A 25,243-nucleotide genomic window follows, 5' to 3' on the forward strand; every position below is an offset into this window, starting at 1 on the left:
TCGATAAAGAAACATATTTTCTGTTTTTCAAATAAGTCCAAAATAACGGAGTTATTTTACTTTGGAAAATTTGCAAAAAAAATAATTTTTGCTAAAATTTTGAGAACCACTGTATCTTTTCTGGATTTTCTGTAACCTTTAATCTACTCACCTATGTTGACATATTATCAAGAAATAATTTTTTTAAACAAAAACTAAAAAATTCCAAAAATTTTCTTCAAAAATTCCGAATTTTCAAAAAAAAATATTTAGAAAAAAACCCATAGGCGTGTTTCTGGGGTTGAACTATACTACCAGTTAAGTTAAAATATTTGCATTCATTTTCTGGGATACCCTGTATATGGTTACATAGTAGCGCCACGCCGCGCCGTATAACCTTGAAAAAAATTAAAGCGTGTTATCAAATCGGCTAGTTCACAGTGAAAGCAGGCAGGCAACGTCAACCAGCGTTCATCGGCGTTCTCGCTTTTACCGAAACGCAAAATTTATTTATTTCTGCTTGTAATCGCGCCGACGGCGCACAGGGTAATAGGAACCAAAAAGTTGGCCAAAATTATGTTTTATGATTTTTTTGCTTTTTTGCTACTAATATTAATTATTAATTAGAGGTTGCTAATATGGAACCCCATTTTGTTTTCCTACACAATAATTTTTCCTCTACTCTGAAACCCTTCCACCGATCAAAATAGGGCCATTCTGTAAAATCAAGCAATTGGATGAGGATGCTAGAACAAGAAAGTAATTTGTATATTATAGACGATATTTGAGCGAGGATGGGTGTTAAATAGGGCTAAGATTATTTCCTTTAAGAATCTATTTAAATCAATGTTTTTTTTGGCAGTGGCAAATATTGGCAAGATTTCTTGTACATATAATACTGGAGACTTAAGCATTGAACGGATACTTAATTTCCATGCGGAATATTGCCGAATAGTCTTACACCTTATAAAAATGCCTCTGATTTTTAAATATAAAACATTATAAAGAAATAGAATAGAAGGAAACGTTTCAAAATAAAAATATGGTGATAAACAGAACAGAGCAAACAAACAAAGCTGGCTCTGTATCCATCATGACAGTTATTATGAACAATTTGCAAAAAGCACTACAAACAATTCCACTATTTTTATAATCTTTTGAAGTATTCAGAATACACTCAAGATAATTCATACTTTTAACTAAAATATATTATTTATTTGATAGTCAACTTACGACTTAAAAAAAAGCTAATAACTAATAAACGTGCTTACATTTAGAATTTATAGATTTGTATTCAGTTAAGATAAAAATGAAAATAAAAAATATCACTTTAGGCCAGGTTTATAGACCAATACACTATGCGCGGCCCCGGTGAGGCGGGCGCGGCGTTTGAATATGGTTTGGTTAGGTTAGGTTAGTTAATCAGGTAAATTTCCTTTAATTATCTACTTCCGAACCCTTCGCTGCATCTCCGAAATAGCCATATACAATACACGTGATGCATATACGCAAAGTTACGCATCTGTGTATTGTTATATGGCTTTTTAGGAGATGCGAGATGCGAGCGATATTTGAAGATGCGAGTGGTCAAGAATAGGTCCCCAGAGACGGCGCTGGTTGCCAGAAAGCAGAAACCTGCCTCCACTATGTTCGTACCCATATAAAAGAAGCAGGTTTTTTGAAACAGTTGCGGGCATAACGCCTGGCGGTGGAGATAACAGGAGTGGGAAAGGAGCGCTGCAGCATCGGTCGATTGTCGATGGAGGCTCGCAACGGGTTGGAGAAGCAGTCATTTTAGATATGTTGTTTTTCAACCTGTTACGAGCATAACAGGCGCGGCGATCGAGATAATCGGTGTGGGAAAGAACGCTGCTGCATCGGTCGATTGTCGATGGAGGTTCGAAAACAGGTTGGGGAATAACGCCCATCAGTTGTTGTTTTAGATACCTACATTCTGTTTCAACCTGTTACGAGCATAACGGAGGTCGAGATATTATGGCGCTGTATGGTTCAGTACCTTACTTATTAAGTTTCAATATTTAGGTATATTTATTTATTCTGAAAAATTTCAGAATAATATTTAAGATTTTAAAATGTATACAGGGTGTTTTGAAAAATCTGGTCATTGATTAATCACGATCCTGCTTAAAGTCCCTTGACGTAAAAAGCTGATTTTGGAAAACGGATTGACTTTTAGTGTGTAGAGGTTCGATAAAGAGGGATTTTCGAAACTCGAATTCTAAGGGGGGGTGAAACTACTCTGAAATATTAGAATATTTTTATTTAAAAACCGGTGAGTTTTTCGGAAAACTCTTAAAACACGTATATTTTATTATGTTGTTTACATATTTTAAGATTTTTAAAATATATACAGGGTGTTTCATAAAATATGACCATTGAGTAATCACTATTCTGCTTAAACTGCTGGACGTTTAAAGCTGATTTTTGCAAACGGACTGACTGTGGGGTTGAGGTTCGATAAGGAGGGGTTTCTCAGAATCTCAAATTCAACAAGGTGAAAACGCCCCTCAAATATTACAATATTTGTTATTTAAAAAACGGTTAGTCTTTCGGGAAACGCCTGACACGCATAATTTATTTTATTTTTTTTACATATTTTGAAAATTTTTAAAAAATCATACAGGATGTTCCAAAAGTTGAGTAATTGATTAACCACGATTCTGCTTTAAACTGCTCGACGTTAGAAAGCTTATTTTTGGCAAATGTGAGAAAATTTTATCCAGTTTTGTATGTCAATGGAAATTCTTTTGTTTTGCTTTATCATCACCTTACATTAGAAATTATTAATTTTGACGAACGAAGTTCGCGGGTATACGCTAGTTTAAGTGTAAAATTAATCTGAACTCTGAGTGTGTAGTTGGTTTACTTATGAAGAATATACTACACATTTTCTTATATTGCTATTTTTGACCGCAAATGGTAAAATCATAACTAAGAGCTTCTCGCCCGTCGAGTGAGATGCACGCTGTACACTGCTGCACGCAATTCAGATCTATGCGGACCGAGGGCAGGCGTAGGTAGATCGCAACGTGTAGGTATAGACGAGTGGCGGAATTTTGGCTTTTTTTATATCGCAATTTGTAAACAGCGCTTATTTGTAAATAACCACCGTTTTTAGAGAGGTATTTTAGATAACAATCGATATTTAGATTATGTTTTTGACACCCTGGAAATACTACCACCGAGCCCGTCATTGTTGCAACTTGCAACTGCGTTAATACGCCTGGCGGTGAGCATCTCATACTCTTTCAGATATTTAGCAGTAAAATAAAGAATCATGTTATTTTTAAGCTGTTATTTTAAGCTGTTTTTTATAAATAACTATAACAGTTTCAACTGTTATCTAAAAATAACAGTTTTGCCCATCACTACTCAATAGTGAGACACTTTGGCAAATGTCAGGTCTCGTTGTTATTGAAATGTACATTAAACTGCAAATAAGTCTTCGGTATGTTACATTTTGTAATATTTCTTCTTCTTCAGAGATATGGAAATTTACTTCCATGGGTGTCTCTATGGGTTTTGTTTGTTCCATTTCAAATTCTTTTAAAAGATATGGAAATTTACTTCCATGGGTGTCGCTTCCATGGGTTTTGTTTGTTCCATTTCAAATTCTTTTAAAAGTCTTTCGATCATTCTTGTCTGGTGGACCTTAATATAATTTTCTTTAAATTCAAATTGCATTCCTAAAAATGATTGGATTTTTGTCATTTTTTTTACCTGAAATACATTGTAAAGATTTTGAATTAGTGTATCAACTTATTCGTTTGTTCCCATTATGAGTGCATCGTCTACGTATAAAACTAGGTAAATAATTTCTTTTAGATACAAACAATAATCGTAGTTTGACCTTATAAACCCTAAATTCGTCATTATATCGTTAAATTTTATATTCCAGCATTTGGGTGAATTTCTTAAACCATATAGTGCCCTTTTTAATTTGAAAAATTTAAAATTGCTCACCAATCCTTCAGGCTTTTTGATGTAAACATCAGTATCAATTTCTCCATTGAGAAATGCTGTTGGCACATCTATTTGCTCAACTAAGTAGTTTCGTTCAACTGCAATGGATAGCATGAGCCTTATGGTAGAAATTCTACATACTGGAGCATAATCAAATTCTTCTCCATTATATGGAACTTGAAATCCCTTAGCCACTAATCTGGACTTCTTCGTGCCATCTTCCTTCTGCTTAAATATCCATCTTGTATCTATTGGTTTCACATTTTCTGGTAAAACATAAACTTCAGACCAAGTTTCTAGATTTATGTGTGAACTTAATTCTTTCTGTATAGATTCTTTCCATTCATCTTGTAGATTGGCTTCTTGAAACGTTCTTGGTTCTGTACTTGTTGCTGTAAGCAAACAGTAAGCAACATGCATGTCATAATCTGTCAAATAGCCTGGTCTTTTTGTTGTTCTTCCAGTTCTGGTAGTTGTTGTTTCTGGCACTTCTATTTCATTGTTAGGTTCATTTCCTGAATCTTGAAATTCATCTCCTGAACTGTTTGATAAAGTCTCATTTGGGTCAATGTTCTGGTCATTTTCTTGTAAATTTTCATTTTCTTTATCTTGTTCTGAAAAACTAATAGTTTTCTGGTTTGTTTCTTGCTTTTTATTATTATTTCTTTCTTTAAATTCCATTACTGATTCATCAAATCTAACATCTCTGGATTTTATTAGTCTCTGTTCATCTGGTGACCATAAATTGTATCCACCACCGCAATAGCCTACCATTACCACTGTCTTTGCTCTAGGATCCAGTTTGTTACCTTTTGGTAATTTGGTATACCAGGATCTGCACCCAAAAACTCTGAGTTTGCTTAGATCATTCCTATTATTCCAGATTTGAGAAGGTGTCATTCCTCTTTGTAATGCTTTTGTAGGGAGTCTGTTTAGCTCATAAACAGAGCATTTTAGAGCTTCACACCAGAGTGTTTTAGGTATTGCTGATTCTATGATTTTTGTTCTAATCTTGTCTAATAAAGTCCGATTCATTCGTTCAGCTGTTCCATTTTCTTGTGGTGTATGGGGCATAGTATATTCCAAAGCTATTCCTTTGTTCATGCAAAATACCTTAAAAGTATTCGATACAAATTCACCTCCATTATCTGCTCTTATAGCTTTAACTTTTACTTCTTTTTGTGTCTCAACTTCCTCAATAAAGTTTTTAATGTTCTGTTCAGCTTCATTCTTAGTCTTCAGTGTCTTTACTATGGTAAAATGTGAGTAATCATCAATGATTGTCTGAAAATATCTGGAACCATCATATGCAGTTGGATTAAAAGGACCACATATGTCTGTATGGATTAGTTCTCCTATTTTTGTTGTCCTTTTTACACTGTTTTTAAAAGAACACCTTACCCCTTTTGCTTCCATACATGTAGAGCATATTTTCTTTTCAGTTGGTAACCCAAGCTGTATTAACGCATCATTTCCTGGATGTCCAAGACGTCTATGCCACAATCCTTGCTCTTGTACTGTGACATTACACTGTTCTTGATCTTTTACCTCATCTAATTGTAGCAGGTACAACCCATTCTTCATTTCACATTTCAAAGAAAAACTTTCTCCTTTTATTGTTGTTTTATCTCTTTCTACTACTATAGTGTACCCTTTTGATGTCAATTTTGACGCTGATAATAAATTATGTTTTAAGTTTTTAACAATTAATGCTTCAATCGATATTTTCTGCCTTTGACATTGTGTCTTCAATGTTCCAATTTTGTTCGCTTGCAACTTTTCACCATTTGCAATATGTATTATTACTGGTCTATCTAGTTTTCTGATATTTACCATATATTTCTCGAGTTCTTCCTTTAAAAAGTGGTTACTAGCACCGGAATCAAGAACCATTGTTATTTTACCATCTGTTTCTAAACATAGGTTTGCTGCATAAAGTTGTACTTCACCTTCTGTTTCCTCTGTCATATGTGCTTGCCTGTCTTCTCTCTCATTTTGCCTGTAGTTGCGACCACCACCTCTATATGATCTTCCACTTCTCGCTCTTCTATTATATCCTCTAATATAAACACCTCTACCACGCCATGATTCACCTCTGTCTTTATTTTTAGGACATGATGATTGCCAATGTGATTGGCTTCCACATCTGAAGCAACCTGCTGAGGCTTTAAAACTACTTAAATCTTCAGATTTCGCTTTTATTTTCAGTTCTTCATCTAAAAGTCGTGACTTAACAAAATCAAACTTTACATTTTCTATAGTTTCTAAAGCTGTAACTACTGAGTTATACCTTTCAGGCAAAGATAATAGTAAATGGCATACCTTGTCGCTGTCATTCAATACTGTCTTGTGTTCTTTAAGGTCCCGTACAATGGTGTCAAATTTTAAAAATAAATCTTCCATGTTTTCACACTGTTCATTTTTCAGATTAATTAATCTGCGCCAAACTGCTAATTTAGTCAAAGAAGTTGTTCTTGTAAACACACTCTTCAAAGCTTCAATCTGTGTCTTTGCAGTCTCGCAATCTTTCACAATATCAAGGTGTTTATCTGATAACCCTGTGACAATAATTGCCTGTGCTTTGGCATCTTCCTTTTGAAAATTAGCCTTTACTGTAGCTGATTCTGTCGTTTCAGGTGGGTCATTCTCAAGTGCTTCTACACATCCTTCTTTTCTACATATCATCTTTATTCTAAACAACCAGTTGTTAAAATTATTGGCTTCTAAAATCGGTACAGCTAGTGAGCCCATTTTACTGTCAGTTGACCTTAACTTGAACTTCAATTTTCTTTAGCTGACTGCAGCGGAACTTTTTCTTACTTTTTCCAACTATTTATCTTAAACATCTGGGCCCATAACCTGTTGAGGTATGTGGGATCTTTTGTGGAAAATAGACGCTATAGTTTAGGAAAAACTTTATATTGATCAACTTGACAGAAAAACTTTTTACATTAATTAATGCGCATAATTTTCAAGACAAGACATCATTGTTTTCATAACCTCTAAATTATACATCAGCTTATTAGCCACAGAATACATAGAGTATAGAGTAATAATAACATAGAGTATCATTCTTATCACTCATCTCAATCCGCCAACTCCGATTGGCTTAGTATAATTTTGCCTTTAAATTATACTTATTCCTAAAAAAGCCAAAAGCAGCAAATTTTACAGCATATCAGCTATATTATTGTATAACGACAATTAATTTGTAAATAATATTTTTATCAGAGCAAATGAAAAGATTAATGCCGCTCGGCATCAGGCATAATGTACCACATTTTAGTAAAGTTTGGCAACATGTACCTGCGTTAGGAATGCGCCACCATGCTTCACGCTAACGTGGCAAAATGTACCGCATTTTAGTCACGTTCGGCAAAACGTACCAGCGTTTAGTCTGGGCCAATGAGGGCAGGGATAATCGCACAATGGACTATATAATGGTACATTTTGCTTAAATGCATCCGGGTCAGGTCAAAGACTTTTTTATTTTATTTTCGTTTATATTCTGATATTAAAGTATTAAATAATTCTGGTAATTGAATAAAAAAAAATATTTAATACTTTACTATCAGAATATAAACGAAAATAAAATAAAAAAGTTTTTGACCTGACCCGGATTCGAACTCTGAATCATCGGTTCGTGGTCGGAAACTCTACGCACTGCGCTATTGAAACATGTTCCATTTATATTCAATACTAGAATTTAAAGAACTAATAAAAATATAGGATCTTCTTTCAATGCTCAGTAGCACAGAATATCTAGCTACGCAACAGAAATATACTCGAAATGAAAGAGCTAAAATTGCACAAATAGAATACTAGATGGCGCGACAATATCATAATCAGAATATAATTAGAAATTTTGAACTTTCGGTTTTGGATCGACGGCCTTATAGCTCAAGCTAAATTGATGCAGAGTTGCCAGATTCAAAAGACTCGGAATTGGCATCCCATTCCTTGTATTGTGTATAATGCAGTATGTGTTTCTTTCTATTCTTCTTTTCTTTGTCAGATACACTTATATTAATTATTCCTTTAGCTATTAAAATAATTTTAAGTATATTATCACAAAACATATACATATTTTTAATATACACTACCTGGCAATGTTAACTAAGAAAATACCTTTAATTACCCTTTAAAATTAATAATAGACAGGGCGATTGATAGTGATATTTATTAATGCTGGAACGTTAGTAATGAAATATAAGTTTAATAATAATGAAATAATTTATTAAAATGCAGTACAAAAATGTTAACTGACTAAAATACTATAATAACAAATTTCTTCCGTTTGCCACGTTATTTATATAGACCTAGGTAGATTTTAAAAAGTGACAGGTACAATTAATAATATATTAGTTCGGCATAAAAGTTGCTGTCACGACATCGAACAATAAATTAAAATTCGTAAAATAAATTAAAATTATTAATTAAACAAATCTTTATAAAGAAACGCAAGTATACCAAATTTGGGCCCAATCGAACCCCAGGAAATGATATCATAATAGTGTACTATATTATGCTATATACCACTCGATATACTTTAAGGTACCATAATATTGCAATGTCACCGAAGATCCGTAGTATACCAAATCTAAGAACAATCGAACGCCATGAAATGGTATCGTAATATGGTACTATATTAAGGTACCACTTTATATACATCATAGTTCAATTATATTACAATGTAACCGAAGATACGTAGTATACCAAGTTTGAGCCCAATCGAACGCCAGGAAATGGTATCGTAATATGGTACTATATTAAGGTACCACTTTATATGCATCATAGTACCATCATATTACAATGTCACCGAAAATACGTAGTATCCCAAGTTTAAGCGCAATCAATATTATGGTACCAGTTGATATGCCATGAATTTGCCATAATAATGCAATGTCATCAAAATACGCAAGTATATATCAAATATGAGCTCAATCGAACGCCAGGAAATGGTATTGAAATATGTGGTACTATATTAAAGTACCACTTATATGCATCATAGTACCATCATATTACAATGTAACCGAAGATACGTAGTATAACAAATTTAAGTCCAATCGAACGCCAGGAAATGGTATCGTAATATAGTACTATATTATGGTACCTCTTATTATGCTCCTTGGTACCATAATATTACAATATCACCGAAGATACGTAGTATCCCAAATTTAAGCCCAATCGAACGCCATGTACATAATATGGTACTATATTATGGTACCAGATGATATGCATCATAGTATTGTATTGTATTGTATTTGACTAAGAGTGGGTCCCATAGGGGACCCTCCACTGAGGCCGCGAGGGCCTATTGTGGCTCAGTTTCTACAAGCTCTAATTTACAAGAGCGTCAAAGTTCATCCTCAAGACCCAGCCTCTTAATATAGGCCGTTATGTCTGAGGGCGATATGTCTCCTAGGTCTGATAGGTCTAGCATGGGTTTGCCAAACATCTCAAACCTGGTCCTGCTCCTGCGGGTCAGGGTACACATAACGTGCTTCATTGTTTCATCATCTTCCATACAGAGTCGGCATTCGGCGTCTTCCACCAGTCCCGTCCTCTGTAGGTGAGATCTCAGCCGGCAGTGGCCCGTGTACACGTGCAGTGAGCACACACGCGTTCCATTCCTACCGGCCTTTAGGAGTTCTCCTGTTCTATGTTTGGATGGCCCTGCTAGGGATTTTCTTGGCATGCTCCATCCGGGACTGTCATTCCAGTTTCGGAATGTCTCACCCCTAACCCATTCACAGAGCCTGTCTCTTGCGAGATTTTGGGAACGCTAAGTGTCGGTTCTGGGCCCACGAATGGCGAGTCTGCACCAATTTTGGCGAGGGAATCAGCACGTTCATTTCCCTCTAGGCCTATTATGTCCCGGTATCCCATATTAGTGACACTTTGTTCCTATCTCCCAGTATATTGAGTAGTTTCTTACAATGAAGAATCGTCATAGACGTGCTTTTCGTTGCCTCAAAGCGTACTTTCAGCGCAGCTTGACTATCCGAAAATATGCATATTGTTTTCCCGGTGTATTGCTGTTCTACCAGCAGTTGCACACAGGTTTCAATAGCATATAGCTCAGCTTGGAAGATCGTGGTGTGTTTTCCAAGACTGTGATAGATCTCAGTCTTTGGACTGCTGCAGTAGTTCAGTCTCTCAGTCTTTGGACTGCTACTCCGTTTCCCGACTTATCCCACTCGTCCCTGTTCGGAAACAGGACGTTGTAGGTGCGCGTCAAGAGTTGGACTGGTGGTGTAAGATCCGAGATCATTCCCATAATCTCATCCGACTGTAGTTCTTCTACTAGCCGGTTTTGTATGAACATAATTGTTCCTTGAGAAGCTTCCTCGTGCTATATTTAGAAACCTATATGTAGCTCCATCTCGCCTCTCTTTCCAAAAGCGAATTTGAAGAGGAGGTAGATCGAGTAGGGTTTCCATAGCTTTTGACGGCGTGGAATGGAGGCACCAGTCACCGCTAAGCATGCTTGTCGTTGTAGTTTCGACAATTTATTCTTTGTTGTTATTTGGTTGGCTTTCTGCCACTCAGGCAACCGTGTACCCATACGTGATAATAGGTCTGATGGCCGTCACGTATAGCCAGTACATATTTTGGGGTTTAATCCCCAGTTTCTACCATTAAATTCGGTGGCATGCCCATAGAGCATAGCAAGCCTTTTTGATGTTTTTTTTTCCAGATGAGAGGTCCAGCTAAGTTTTTGTCCAGGTTTAATCCCAGATACTTAACTTCCTCCGCAAACGGAATTGTCTCACCAAGAAGAATGGGCGGTTTCAGTTTGTCTGTTTTCCTTCTTCTGGTGAATGGTATGATCACGGTTTTCTGTGGGTTTACACTTAATTGTTCCAGTGTGCACCAGCCGTGAATTGCATCTAGGATTTCCTGTATTTTTGAGGAGATTGCATCATAGTACCATCATATTACAATGTCACCGAAAATACGTAGTATACCAAGTTTAAGCCCTATTGCCGCCATGTACCTAATATTGCTATGTCATCAAATATGGTACTATAGAAGGTACCACTTTATATGCTCCATGGTACCATGATATTACAATGTCACTGAAGATATAGTATACCAAGTTTAAGCCCAATCGAACGCCATGTATCGTAATAGAGTACTATATTAAGGTATCAATTGATATGCTTCTGAAAAAAACGGCGTCCAGTTGGCTGGAAAAGGACGATCGATGACATTTCCCATATAAATTTACATATAAAATGACAGTGATATTCATTTCATAGCTATCGCTAACGCCGTTTTTTCCCGATTATACAATATGAACTTGGTATGAACACAATCGAACGTCAGGAAGTGGTATCATACATATACGAACAGACGTCTTAAAATAGGTACTTGTTTTTCCGACGTTGCTAGCCCTCGTACTATAATCTGTAGCTCTTTGAAAAAAATATTGGGAATTTTGTTTAAGTGCAAACTTAAAGTATGTACTAGGATGAATTTCAGGAAAATATTCGTAGAATTTTGAACACCCTGTATGATTTAAGATTACGATATTTATAGCAAAGTACGTATAGACCATCTAAAGTAAATACCTAATATAGTTTTGATTTCAGAGCAGGTTCTTGTATTTGTAATAATTTTTGGTAAGGAAGGTTGAAAAATATATATTTTTATTTATTTATTAATATTCTCTGAAATAAATTTACTCATATCTTAGGATTATGTAAAGTGATCTGAAAGGAAGCCAAAAATGCAATAATATACAGGGTGTTCCATTTAAAAAAAATCATCCGTATCCACTCACACGTTAAAATATTTTCCTGAAATACATCCTAGTATATATTTCAGGTTTGCATTTAAACAAAGTTTTTTTTCTAGGACCTACAGATGCCCGACGCACTATTGCAAGACCCTGTATATGTTTCCTTACCTACATATGGGTACATACACGTATTAAAGCACATAAAACATTGTGAAATATCTCCTTAAGACATTAATTGATAACAATCAATATTTTATGCTTCTATGATAGTTTCCGTAATAAATTAACATTATGTTTTTAGGTATGCCTTGGCGACTTTAACAGTAAATCGCCATCATTCATCAAAAGGCATAAAATTTATACATCCAATATTTAATTTTCGTGTGTCCGAATCTGCGATGCCTGGAACATTGATCGCCACACTTTCCAACAATAAACCTGGACATCATTTGAAATATTTCGTGTCCGACCAAAATATTTTGAAGACTTTTGCTCTTAATACTTTGGGTGAATTGACGCTTAAGGAAAAGCTTGATTATGAGACCAAACAAGAATATTTATTCAAAGTTTTTGCAACTGATGGAAAAACGGTAATTAAATAGAACTTTAGTACTATTTTTGGGATAAAATGCTTATTAACTTTCAACATAAAATTTTGTAAATTTTGATACAACGGATGACAACGAACTTGCTACACAACACACTATTTTATTTATTTTTTATTGAATAAATTTGTAACTCCGTTTGATTAGTTCAGTTAAGATTAATTCTCTCAAATCTATTATACAGGATGATCCGAATTGTAATCCGGAAACTTCGGCAGCTTATTCTGCAGATAAAAATATGTAAAAAAGTTCGTATAAATGTATGTCCTAAAATGCTTAGTTTCGAAGATACAGGGTGTAGAAGTTTCATTTTTATTTCGATTTTTTCCAAATATTTTGTGAAGTAACATCAATATTTGGATGAAAATTGGTGTCTGGAAGTTTTTTGACATGAGAAATTTGATTTTGATGTCAATATGACTCCTATTCTTCTAGAGGGTGCCACCTACACGCATTTTAACTGTTTTGAAGAGTAATAACTTTTCGTCCGTACCTGTATAAAACTACTGAGTGAAAAAATATACATTTCCGTGATTTTTTACGTAAAAAATGTCTCTTGGTAAAAATCGCTATGAGCAACCGTTCTCAAGATATTTAGAACGGGAACAGTCAATACATCTCATTATTGACAAAAAATAAACATATTAAGTAGATAGTTACCTATTTGACTAAAATGATAAATTTGGGAACTTTTTATTTTCTTAAACTAATCAGCCAAATAAAACAGTTTCTGTTAAACTTTTGACACAAAAACATTTCAAATTCATGATTTCTCAGTCGAATAACTATTTAGTTAACATCTCGGTAACATGTTTAATTTATGTCAATGATGACAGGTATTGATAAATTCGATTCCAAATATCTCGAAAACCATTACTCGTAGCGATTTTTACCAAGAGACTTTTTTTACGTAAACAACGTTGTAAATGTATATTTTTTTACTCAGTAGTTTTATACAGGTACGGACGAAAAGTTATTACTCTTCAAACCAGTTAAAAAATATGTAGGTGGCGCCCTCAACAAGTAGGAGTCCTACTAACATCAAAATCAAATTTCTCATATCAAAAAACTCCTAGGCACCAATTTTTATCCAAATATTGACGTTGCTTCATAAATTATTGGGAAAAAAATATCGAAATGAAAATGAAACTTCTACACCCTGTATTTCCGAAACTAAGCATTTTAGGACGTACATTTATACGAACTTTTTTACTTATTTTTATCTGCAGAATATGCTGCCGAAGTTTCCGGAATACAATTCGGACCACCCTGTATATGTAGATATTTTTACCAAATCATATTAATTTTGTTTCAGAACGACTCTAGCGTAGTAAATGTTACAGTGGATAATGTAAACGAATGGGAACCCCGATTTCGATACAACCACTACGAATTTGTTGTGGACGCAAATGGAGGAGTTCACAATTTAGTTGGAAAAGTAGAAGCTGCTGATGGAGACCGAGGAGACCGTTTAACTTTATCTCTCAGTGGCCCGGATTCTCATCTATTTTTCATTACCCCTAACGGCGAAATTAGATCAAGGGATATTAAAGGTATGCAACTAATTGAAATAGGGGTAGTTTGTTAGTTTGCTTGTACCCTATATCAATAAGATCTTAGGCAAAACTCTCTTAAACAAAAGAAAACAAGATGTTTTCAATAATAATGTTTAAAATGGGTACCAAATTATTCGTAAAAAATGCTTTTTCCAAATATGATAATGAGATACCTTCGTTCCATTTGAAAAAATTAATTAATTATTAAAATTAATAATAAGATTTTGATTTAATTTGAGATATCATCGTAGAAAACGCACTCTGTATATGTATGTAGGTATACATTTTAATAATAATGTCGGTAATATGGATAATGCCGTCGCTGCATCATGAGAAAATCATAAAAATCAAAAGTCCCGCTAGTGATGACGTCACGTCTATACAAATAATAAAAACTTTGGCATTAATTTTATAGGAAGATTTGTTACCGTCGTATCTTGCGTCGTACCAACAAAAAAAATCATAAAAATCAAATGTCACATTAAGTATATTCCGAGTAAACATTTTCATTAAAGTATAGTGTAAAATTTGAATTACTTATAAAATAAATATTTTTATTAATATCTGTTAATTTTAAAAATAATTGATGAGCATTTTTTATAATTTTAAAATTGATAATTGATGACTCTTTCCAATTTATGTTTTTTTTTTATATTTACTTTTGGATTTTAGGCTTACAAGAGAAGACAGCATCCTTTACCGTTACAGCGACAGACAGTGGTACTCCACCAAAGAGAGCCAGTGTTCCTGTCACAGTTCATTTTTCTACAGATGGTGACTTATCTATAGAAATGGACGCAGCTAAATCATTCCCTAGTGCTCCGGTCCTATTAGCCAGTCTTGGTACTGTGCTATTACTATTGAGTTTTGTCGTAGCTCTCTTAGTAGCTTACATTTGCAAAGTGTAAGTAGTAATAAATACCCTCGTAAATACCCAAATAAAGTGTTATTTTTTGTTAATTTGATGAGTGTTCATGTTAAAATTTGTTTGTAAAAAAAATACAATAATAATCTCATAATATAATAATTTAAAAATGGTTATTTACTAATAACGCAATCTGTCCAAAAATTATTGGACTCATTTACAGATTACATTACACATATCTTTTACTACGTTAGTAAACATATCATTTATTTATTGAAATAATACGTTTTACTGTGTTAAAACGTATCATCTATTATTATGAATTGTTCTAATAGCATTAACCGATTATTATTCAAGTAAAGCTTAAATATTAAAGATAAATCTAAAACATAATGAAAAACGATACTAGGTATTGAAATAATATCTTAAGTTCAATGGAATAGTGAACTAGTGGGACAATAAAGCTGGGACCCCATTAGCAACACGCCACGTGTTGCGACGTGGGAGAGGGTGTAACGGGGGAGTTATTAGTAACAAGCCGCGCGATAACAGACTTATTTAATTCTATAAAATGTTTATTATAGTCAGAAAAGTGATTAGTATTGTCTCAAGAACGACGTACAAAGATCGTCTAGGTTAGGTTAGGTTGCTGGGATTTGGGATCATGTTTGATCCCTCAATTGGAGGCCGTGGGCCCATTGCGATACCCCAGTATTGTTGTACCAAACCTTCCTCTCATCCTTTATTTGCGTTAAAGCACTTCCTGCTCTTTGCAAAGTTCCCGATGTCGCTGATGTTGGCTTCTGCTGCTTCCTCTAGTCCCTCCAATAAACCTTCCCCTAAAATTTTAAAGCGTCGGTATTCCAGTGCCGGACAGTGGTACAACATGTGCTCTATGGTTTCTTCTTCCTTTCCCCCTTTTGGCGAGTCTGTCTGCTTTCTGATTGCCCACCACATTGCTGTGACCTGGCACTCAGCACAGAGTAGCCCCGCCTTGAGGCAGCCAGGACAGTGCTTCTCGGCATTCCATCACAGTTTTCGATCTCACTGATTGCATGATGATGCTTCTTAAAGCGTCCAAGCTGTCAGAGTATATCACGATATCCCCTATTGGTCTATCAGCAATTTTCTCTCGTATACAACTAGCCGCTTCCTTTATGGCGTAAACTTCTGCTTGTAGAACATTACAGCCATCCGATAGCCTTAAGGACCGTCGAATGTCGAATGTCTAGTTCCTGTGAGAAAATGCCTATACCTGTGCCTCCTGAAGTTGCTGCGGAAGCATCTGTGTAGACTGCTATCTCTTCAGTATTCATAATTCGGTTGCTTTCCATTCTTCTCTTGTCGAGGTGCGATTCCTTATCTTTTCTCCAAAATCATGTTATAGTCCGTGTTCTGGTCTAGCAGATGTGGACTCGTGTTTGCCATGATTTTCCCTATCACTGACAATATCCTCGAGTGACAGTAGTTGGTCTGGTTCCACAGATTCCCTTAATCTTATGGCACCCTTAGCGGCCAGATCCTTCACGAGCCAGTCGATTAATTGCATGTCCAGAATTGCTTCTAGCACAGCTTGCGCTGTGTTATTCCTTTCTCCAGTTGTTACATGCATAGAATGCATTTATTCCCTTTATCATTCTTTCCTCCGTATTCCTTTTCCAGAAAAGATTCGAGTCCAGAATGATTCCTAAATATTTTGTTTCCTTAGCAAGTACAAGTGTCCTTAGCAAGTACAAACAGATCGTCTAGCGACGAAGAATTTTTAGAAGAATTTACAGCTGCAGCTACGGTGTTACAAAGTGTAAGAAAAATATTTTAGGTGCACAGAATCACCAATCGTAATCAATCGTAATAAATATGGTGCCTTTCATAACTTAAAGAACTTGAGGCAGTTTGTACTTTATTTTGATTAGTGTGAATTAAAATCGATAATATCGTAATTTAATGTACAGTTCTTATGTTATTACTAATATTGAATTTTCTTGTTTACTACTCTAAATAAAAAAACTTGTAGAAAGCTCACGCCAGTGTCCCTTGGCAAAAATAAATAGTTTGAATGGGGTGGAATTAAATATTAATTTAGATTTTATAAAAGTAACAGTTTTAGTTATATAAACCCTTACCTGTAAGTTTTAAATTTCTCCCTATCAATTCTCATGCTATATGGCGTGTGTTCTGGTCTCTATACTGAGCAGAATGTATATGAACTCGTAATTCCGTACCTTTTTTTATTAATTGCACATCTTTTTTACACCGCAACCTTTACCGTAGCTAACTACAAAAGTAGATAGCTACGGGGATAGAGAGGCAAGCGGGGAACAACACGCCTTAACACGCGTCGGTAAGATCTAAGCCTTATGAATCGGCTATCACACGTGTGATAGCGTGGCGTGGCGTGGGTCTTAGTGTGTGCACAACACATGTAATTAAATGGAAAAATATACGCACAAATATTCGTAGCGTAGAATGGCGTGGCGTGACGTGGCGTGTTGCTAATGGGGTTCAGGCTTAATTAAGGTACCAATATTATTCAAATACTTCGCTTCCTTCGTTATCGTTTTCAAAACAATTCGTTTCGTTATCAAAACTATATAAAAGGTTTGATTTATAACTAAATTAATTAACATAATTTTTAGGAGACGGAACGAATATCAGAGCGCGCCTGATACAAAGTCACAGCAAAAGCGAGAAGTAAGCAATCCTGTATTTGGAGGAGAAAAAACTCGTGAGGATACAGTTGCTGCTTTGGAAGGCATTTCTAGCGAAACAAAACCCAGAATACCCAGCTCCAAAATACATCCAGCTCCCCAACCTCCACTTTGGCCGACAGCAACTTCGCGGGTTAAAAAATTAAGTTGGGACGATAATAAGGTAGGTTACTGACCTATATACAGTGTTCAAAAAAGTTCCGAACGACTCGGATTTTTTACTATTGACTAATAAAAAAATTAATTCAAGTATGTCCGGTAGTAAAAAAATGCATTTTTATGCAGCTGTCCATAGCGGTAATAAAAAAATGCAGAAAATACGGTTACGTGAAAATATATCGAAATGCCAAACATAAAAGTTGTTCGGAATTTAATTTGCCTATCTGTACAGGGTGCCTCATTCTACTGTTTTATGAAGTTTCTCGTCTTTAGAGTGACAGAGATGCGGATTTCATATCACTGTAGTACTTTTTTATGAAACTAGAGATGCTATAGTCTGTGAAACGAATAACTTTGAATTTGACAGTTCCCGCGGGCTTTTCTAGTGTTAATTTTATTAGGTTAGCAACTTGCGGTCATGCTGACGCAATGCCGTCTCTAATAGAACAGCCTCGAGCGAGATATATGACGTCACTCTAGTTAAATACTACGGATTAATAAATATGTTGTAGAATACATGGAAAACAATAATTCCTCCTATTTTTGGTTTGTATTTTAAAAATGATATAGTTTACATGAAATATACATAATATACAGTTAATAAATATAATATATATATACCTATTTATAGTAATAAATACTTCCGCAAATAAACTATGAACCATACAAATGCAGCAAATGTTTTACAATATACAAATAATGAATAGGTACATAAGATAATGGGTAAAATGTAAAATATATTTTAAATTTTGGAGTTTGAAAATCGATCTAATTTAACAAACAACATTCAATGTCTACTACTTACTATGACTGAAATCGTACTCCATAGTCAATGTAGATAGTTTTAGTGTTAAGAATAATAATTTAAAAAAATACGTGGTCATCTTTTTACAAGTTTATATTAGTTTATTAATTGCAGTAAACATTATGTGGTGTGCTGTGAATATTTTATATGTAATTTTTTGGAATACATTCGACACTATTTTTTTCATATGACAACACTGATAAAGGCTATGATGTTTTTTTTAAACCACGTTTTTTTTTAAACCAAAAAAAATAATGAAAAAATAAATGAAAACTTAATCAGCGTTTTTCCCGAACCTAAATCCCAAGAAAATCAAAAATTTTAGAATAATTTTACATATAAAATGACAGCGATCTTTATTTCATAGCCATCGCTGACGCCTTTTTTTCTATGATATTGTATTATTTGCAAACATAATATGTCGAACATTGATACTTGCAAAATATACATATACATTTTGTGAATGCAAATAATAATACATCACTATTAGTAGATATTGAATGTTTTTTTTTGTTAAATTAGATCGATTTTCAAACCCCAAAATTTAAAATATATTTTATTTTACCCATTATCTTATGTATCTATTTATTATTTGTATATTGTAAAACATTTGCTGCATTTGTATGGTTCATAGTTAATTTGCCAAAGTATTTATTACTATAAATAGGTATATATATATTGTATTAATTAACTGTATATTATGTATATTTCATGTAAACTGTATCATTTTTAAAATACAAACCAAAAATACGAGGAATTATTATCTTTTCCATGTATTCTACAACATATTTATTAATCCTTAGTATCTCACTAGCGTGACGTCATAAATCTCGCTACGAGGCTGTTCTATTAGAGACGGCATTGGTCTGATATTTAGAAATGTCAAAAGCTGATGACACTTTACTTTTGACAATTGTGTTGATTTTTACAAGAAGAGAAAGAACTGTCAATTGTTTTATTATTTTCCTTTTCTATTTCACGAAAGTAAAAAGAGTTACCTATCTGATTCGTTCAGACACTCAATTTAAAGAATATCAGTAAGTTTTTTGATAGGGGGATTTTATATTTGCCCTGTTGCTAAAAAATAACGGTCAAAATTCAAAGTTATTCATTTTATAGACTATACACACAGATTTTTCCTAGCTCCTCTTGGATTCTGAAATATACGGCGAATTTCGAATATGTTGCATTTTTCGACCCTCTTCAAGTCTCGGTTGTCTCATAGCTTTGTCGAAAAGGTGAAAAATGAGTCGTAACTAGTTTTTTGTTAGAAGCTGAATTTTTTTCAGCTTCAAACTTATAGTACGAGAGCTAGCAACGTCGGAAAAACAAGTATTTTAAGATGTCTGGCTCTTTGATATATCTTTTATTATGCCCTCTAGAACAGCATGCGGCCCGTCTGGCTGCCGGTAAACGTTGCGTTCCCTACTGCGCATTGAAAGAAGATCCTACATTTTTATTAGTCCTTTAAATTCTAGTATTGAATATAAATCGAACTCCATAGCGCAGTGCGTAGAGTTTCCGACCACGAACCGATGATTCAGAGTTCGAATCCGGGTCGGGGCAAAGACTTTTTTATTTTATTTAGTTTATATTCTGATAGTAAAGTATTAAATATTTGTTTTTATTTAATTACCAGAATTATTTAATACTTAACTATCAGAATATAAACGAAAATAAAAGAAAAAAGTCTTTGACCTGATCCGGATTCGAACTCTGAATCATCGGTTCGTGGTCGCAAACTCTACGCACTGCGCTATGGAAACATGTTCGATTTATATTCAATACTAGAATTTATAGGACTAAATTAATAAAAAAATATAGGATCTTCTTCTGATGCGCAGTAGTGAACGCAACGGGTATCGGCAGCCAGACGGGCCGCATGCTGTTCCAGAGAGCATAGTAAAATATATATCAAAGAGCCAGACGTCTTAAATACTTTCTCGAAAACGTTGCTAGCTCTTAGACTATTATGTTTTTATTTAAACGGGATACCCTTTTATTTTTTTTATTGTTATGATTTCTTTTATTTTTTTTATTGTTATGTTTTATTTTATTTGTCTTGTTATGAGCTTTCTATATACATATATAGTATACACTCTACTTATTTTCATAAATAAATAAGGTAAAAAATGCGTTATTTAATTTTTATAGTTATAATATTTTATTAAGCTGCATAAATTCATTTTCCGTGTAGTTTATTAAGAAAACATGACGGAAAGCAAAATTATCTGGTTAAATTAAATAAAAAAATGATATTCTTTTAAACTAGTTTGACTTATGTTAAAAAGTTAAATAATGCATTTCTTCCCTTATTTATGAATATACTATATTCAATATAGTATATTATACCGGATGCAGGGCCTATTTTTCACCTGGTCGGGCCCTAAGGCCCAAGCAAAAATTCGGGCCCTCTTTTCCAATAAAATTCAAAAAATTTTTTGTTAGTTTGGGTTAAAAAAATAAAACGTTATTTTTAGATTGGGGAATCGCCGGTGCCGGTATCTTTGATATAAATTTATAAATAATTTAGAAATTGCATTAATTATAACAATCTAAAGCCTATTTTATTTAATTCTATTTTCCTTATCAGAGGTAACTGTTTTTTTTCTCTGCTGTGTAAATTTTCATTTGAAATTATGAATATTTTACAACCTTTTACGGGCCCCCCAGACCACCGGGCCCAAAGCCCGGGCCTTATGGTAAAATAGGCCCTGACCGGGTGCGTCTCAAAAGTGGCTCACCCCCTATAACTTTTTTATTTTTTCAGATAACAAATCGAGTTTTGATATATTAATATATGACATAAATTAGGATTGATTGACGTATTCAATTGTTTTCTGTCACTTCCTTTTTCACCGGAAATGACTACAACTTTTGATTTTTAAATGGTATCGGTGTTTTGTTGCTTTATTCGATAGAAAATGACACTCTGAATAGAATAACATAGCATATGTCAACTTTTGACATTTTCGAATATGGTTTATATGAAATTGTAACATGCGCGCGATTCATAACAACAATTTGACTCGAAACACCAAGTGTGTGGTACCAAATTATTCGTAAAAAATGCTTTTTCGAAATATGCTAATGAGCCACTCTCATTTCAATTGAAAAAATTAAGATATGCTTAAAATTACGACGATTTGGGCATCTTTTAACCAGCCATGGCACTCTAGATTGAAATTTGAAATCCGATTTTCTTTCAAGCGAAAATGTCATTATTTGACATATGACATGTCATTCTATTCAGAGGGTCATTTTGTATCGAATAAATTTAAAATATACAGGAGGTGTCATTTAAAAATCAAAAGTTGTAGTCATTTCCGGTGAACCAGGAAGTAACCAAAAACAATTGAGTACATCAATTAATCCTAATTTATGTCATATACTAACATACCAAGTCTCTTATCTAAAAAAATAAAAAAGTTATAGGTGTGAGCCACTTTTGAGACGCACACGATATACAGAGTGTCCCATTTAAAAAAAAACATTAGTTTGAGTCATATTATAAGATGATATCTCTCAGCGAAAAACTTGTTACGTCGCTAGATTCTACGTGAAAAACTCTCCGGAACTCAATTTTCACCTTTTCGATAAGCTATAGGGTAACCGAGATATGATGGGAGTCGAAAAATGCATAATGTTCAAATTCACCCTGTATTTCGAGAACCAAGAGGGCTAGGACAAATATGTGCGTAGCATTTCTAGTTTCATAAAAAAAAGTATCACAGTAAAGCAAAAACCGCATCTTCGTTTCATAAACGAGAAACCCCATAAAACATAAGAAAATGGGACACACTGTACAAATTTTCAAAAATAAACGGGGACATCCAAAAAACACAGAGAAGTTAAATGCTTGAAGTGCGGTAAATAACCGTGCATTGGATTAATTGTATGCCTGTTAATGCAGATCCGCGGACTAATGTTTATTTTATGGAGAAACGGCGATAAACAATGATTACAGTTGAGGGTTGGAACCTTTGGTGTTACACAGCAAAATAAAAACACTAAATCACCACAATACACCAAAACACTTTTACTTTTACACTGGACGCGCGTTTCGCTAACCATGTTAGCATCTTCAGCAGATGATTACAAACTAAAGTACAATCTACAAGTTGAGCGTTTATATACTCGCTCAGTGGGCCCCGAGTGGGCGTGGAAAAATCTAGCCAACCGAGTCAGAGCCAACTGAGCGTAACAGTTAGATTTCCGCCACTAGAGTAGTAGGAACAAAGAACTTGAAGGAATTGGACCGTTGACTCTGTTCATACTATCTTTACATTTATTAATTCTGATGCTTTCATATGCATCTAATTGCCTGTAATTTGAGACTTGTTTAATTCATTTTAAATATTAAGATCTATACAATGTTCTTTATCAACAATATGTTCGGCAACGCAAGATTTATCCGGTCTACCATATCCTATCTGAGCTAAATGTTCTTTAAATCTAGTTAATATTGATCTTCTAATTTGCCCAACATATTTCTGATTACAATCTTTACAAGAAATATCATAAATACCCGACCTTTCCAGTGGAGGTGTTTTATCTTTTGGATTACCTAATAATTGTTGTAATTTATTATTAGCACTATACACAAGTATATAATTGACATTCCTAAAAATTCCTTTTAGACCACGGGATAACTCTCTATCAAACGGTATCGAAAAATATTTAGACGTATCTTTCTCCACTTGAAAAGTCGAATTTTCAGAAATCATTAACCTATACCTACGTTTTCTAATTAATTTATCAACTAGTGAAGGAGAATATCCATTACACTCAGCTACATTCCTAATGTAATCTCTTTCTATTTCATATCTTTCGTTGGAAAGTGGGAAACTAAGTAACCTATGAACTAAGAAATTTAAACTAGCCATTTTATGTTCAACACTATGATGTGATTCATTAGGAATATATCTGCGTGTGGTCGTATTTTTCCTATAGATATCAAATGCCAGGCAATTATTAGTATTTCTAATAACTAATACATCTAGAAATGGTAATCTGTCGTTGTTCTCAATTTCATGCGTAAATTTAATGGAAGGAAAACGATTATTTAACTTAGAAATAAAATTATCTATAGTGTCTGAATGTGTGTCAAAAACAGCAAAAATATCATCCACATACCTAAACCATACTCTTGGAAAATACCCAAACTGATTCTTAGCCTCCACTTCAAACCTGCTCATGAATAAATTAGCCAAAAATGGAGACAATGGATTACCCATTTCTGTACCTTCCCGCTGTTCAAAAAAGTTGTTATTAAATTGAAAACAATTTTGTTTCATACATAACGATGTAAGCTCAATATATTCACTCACAGTTTTGTTGTCGAGACCATTTGCGTTCAGTAATTCCTTTAAGTAGCCTAAAATATGTGGAATTGGAACACTTGGGAACAACGAAGATACATCAAAGTAGACCAAAATTTCACCTTCATGCAATGTTATATCTTTAATTTTGTTAATGAATTCAATATTATTTTTAACTGAGAAAGAAGGTTCATGATCAGGTAAATTTTCGAACTCCCTTGATAACCATTTTGCCAAATTATAAGTCGGAGAACCTACAGCCGAAACAATTGGGCGCATAGACTTGTCCGGTTTATGAATTTTTGGCAAAGCATACAATTTTGGTAATGAGGGATTGGATACTTGCAGCTTTGTATTAGTTATTAGAAATACTAATAATTGCCTGGAATTTGATATCTATAGGAAAAATACGACCACACGCAGATATATTCCTAATGAATCACATCATAGTGTTGAACATAAAATGGCTAGTTTAAATTTCTTAGTTCATAGATTACTTAGTTTCCCACTTTCCAACGAAAGATATGAAATAGAAAGAGATTACATTAGGAATGTAGCTGAGTGTAATGGATATTCTCCTTCACTAGTTGATAAATTAATTAGAAAACGTAGGTATAGGTTAATGATTTCTGAAAATTCGACTTTTCAAGTGGAGAAAGATACGTCTAAATATTTTTCGATACCGTTTGATAGAGAATTATCCCGTGGTCTAAAAGGAATTTTTAAGAATGTCAATTATAAACTTGTGTATAGTGCTAATAATAAATTACAACAATTATTAGGTAATCCAAAATATAAAACACCTCCACTGGAAAGGTCGGGTATTTATGAAATTTCTTGTAAAGATTGTAATCAGAAATATGTTTGGCAAACTAGAAGATCAATATTAACTAGATTTAAAGAACATTTAGCTCAGATAAGATATGGTGGACCGGATAAATCTTGCGTTGCCGAACATATTGTTGATAATGAACATTGTATAGATCTTAATAATTTAAAATTAATTAAACAAGTCTCAAATTACAGGCAATTAGATGCATATGAAAGCATCAGAATTAATAAATGTAAAGATAGTATGAACAGAGTCAACGATCCAATTCCTTCAAGTTCTTTGTTCCTACTACTCTAGTGGCGGAAATCTAACTGTTACGCTCAGTTGGCTCTGACTCGGTTGGCTAGATTTTGCCACGCCCACTCGGGGCCCACTGAGCGAGTATATAAACGCTCAATTTGTAGATTGTACTTTAGTTTATAATCATCTGCTGATGATGCTAACATGGTTAGCGAAACGCGCGTCCAGTGTAAAAGTAAAAGTGTTTTGGTGTATTGTGGTGATTTAGTGTTTTTATTTTGCGATAAACAATAGTTTGAATGGTGGCGACAGATGGTGGTTATTTGTTGATTTGTCAGTGATTTGTATTGTTTAAACCATTGAGTCTTGAACCAATCGTTGCTAATCTCTCTTTCCATTTATTAAATAAGAATTCCTTCATTTTTGGCAATGCCCGCATTCT

At 34.1% G+C, this 25,243-nt stretch overlaps 2 protein-coding genes across 2 annotated transcripts in view; one reads left to right on the forward strand and one right to left on the reverse strand.

Moving 5' to 3' along the window:
* The window catches only part of LOC115879540 (cadherin-89D), a 93,712-nt gene that overhangs the window by 67,818 nt on the left and 651 nt on the right, over positions 1-25,243 (forward strand). Inside the window, exons 7-10 of the mRNA XM_030896433.1 lie at positions 12,012-12,300; positions 13,631-13,868; positions 14,544-14,775; positions 17,373-17,607. Coding sequence (XP_030752293.1) covers positions 12,012-12,300; positions 13,631-13,868; positions 14,544-14,775; positions 17,373-17,607 — 994 coding nt within the window. The remainder of the gene's footprint in view (positions 1-12,011; positions 12,301-13,630; positions 13,869-14,543; positions 14,776-17,372; positions 17,608-25,243) is intronic.
* Positions 6,046-6,942, reverse strand: LOC115879541. Its single transcript, XM_030896434.1, has 2 exons — positions 6,286-6,942; positions 6,046-6,179 (listed from the first exon to the last, which is right to left on the reverse strand). The coding sequence occupies exons 1-2, from the start codon at positions 6,712-6,714 to the stop codon at positions 6,168-6,170; spliced, it is 441 nt and encodes a 146-aa protein (XP_030752294.1). The 5' UTR covers positions 6,715-6,942; the 3' UTR covers positions 6,046-6,167.

The sequence above is a fragment of the Sitophilus oryzae genome, unplaced genomic scaffold, assembly GCF_002938485.1.
Source record: "Sitophilus oryzae breed Bouriz unplaced genomic scaffold, Soryzae_2.0 scaffold_1582_pilon_pilon, whole genome shotgun sequence".
NCBI classification, from domain to species: Eukaryota; Metazoa; Arthropoda; class Insecta; order Coleoptera; family Curculionidae; genus Sitophilus; species Sitophilus oryzae.

What these genes read in the sequence shown, in the direction of transcription:
- LOC115879541 (XM_030896434.1), bottom strand. Translation starts at nt 6,714, where the DNA reads ATGGGCTCACTAGCTGTACCGATTTTAGAAGCCAATAATTTTAACAAC.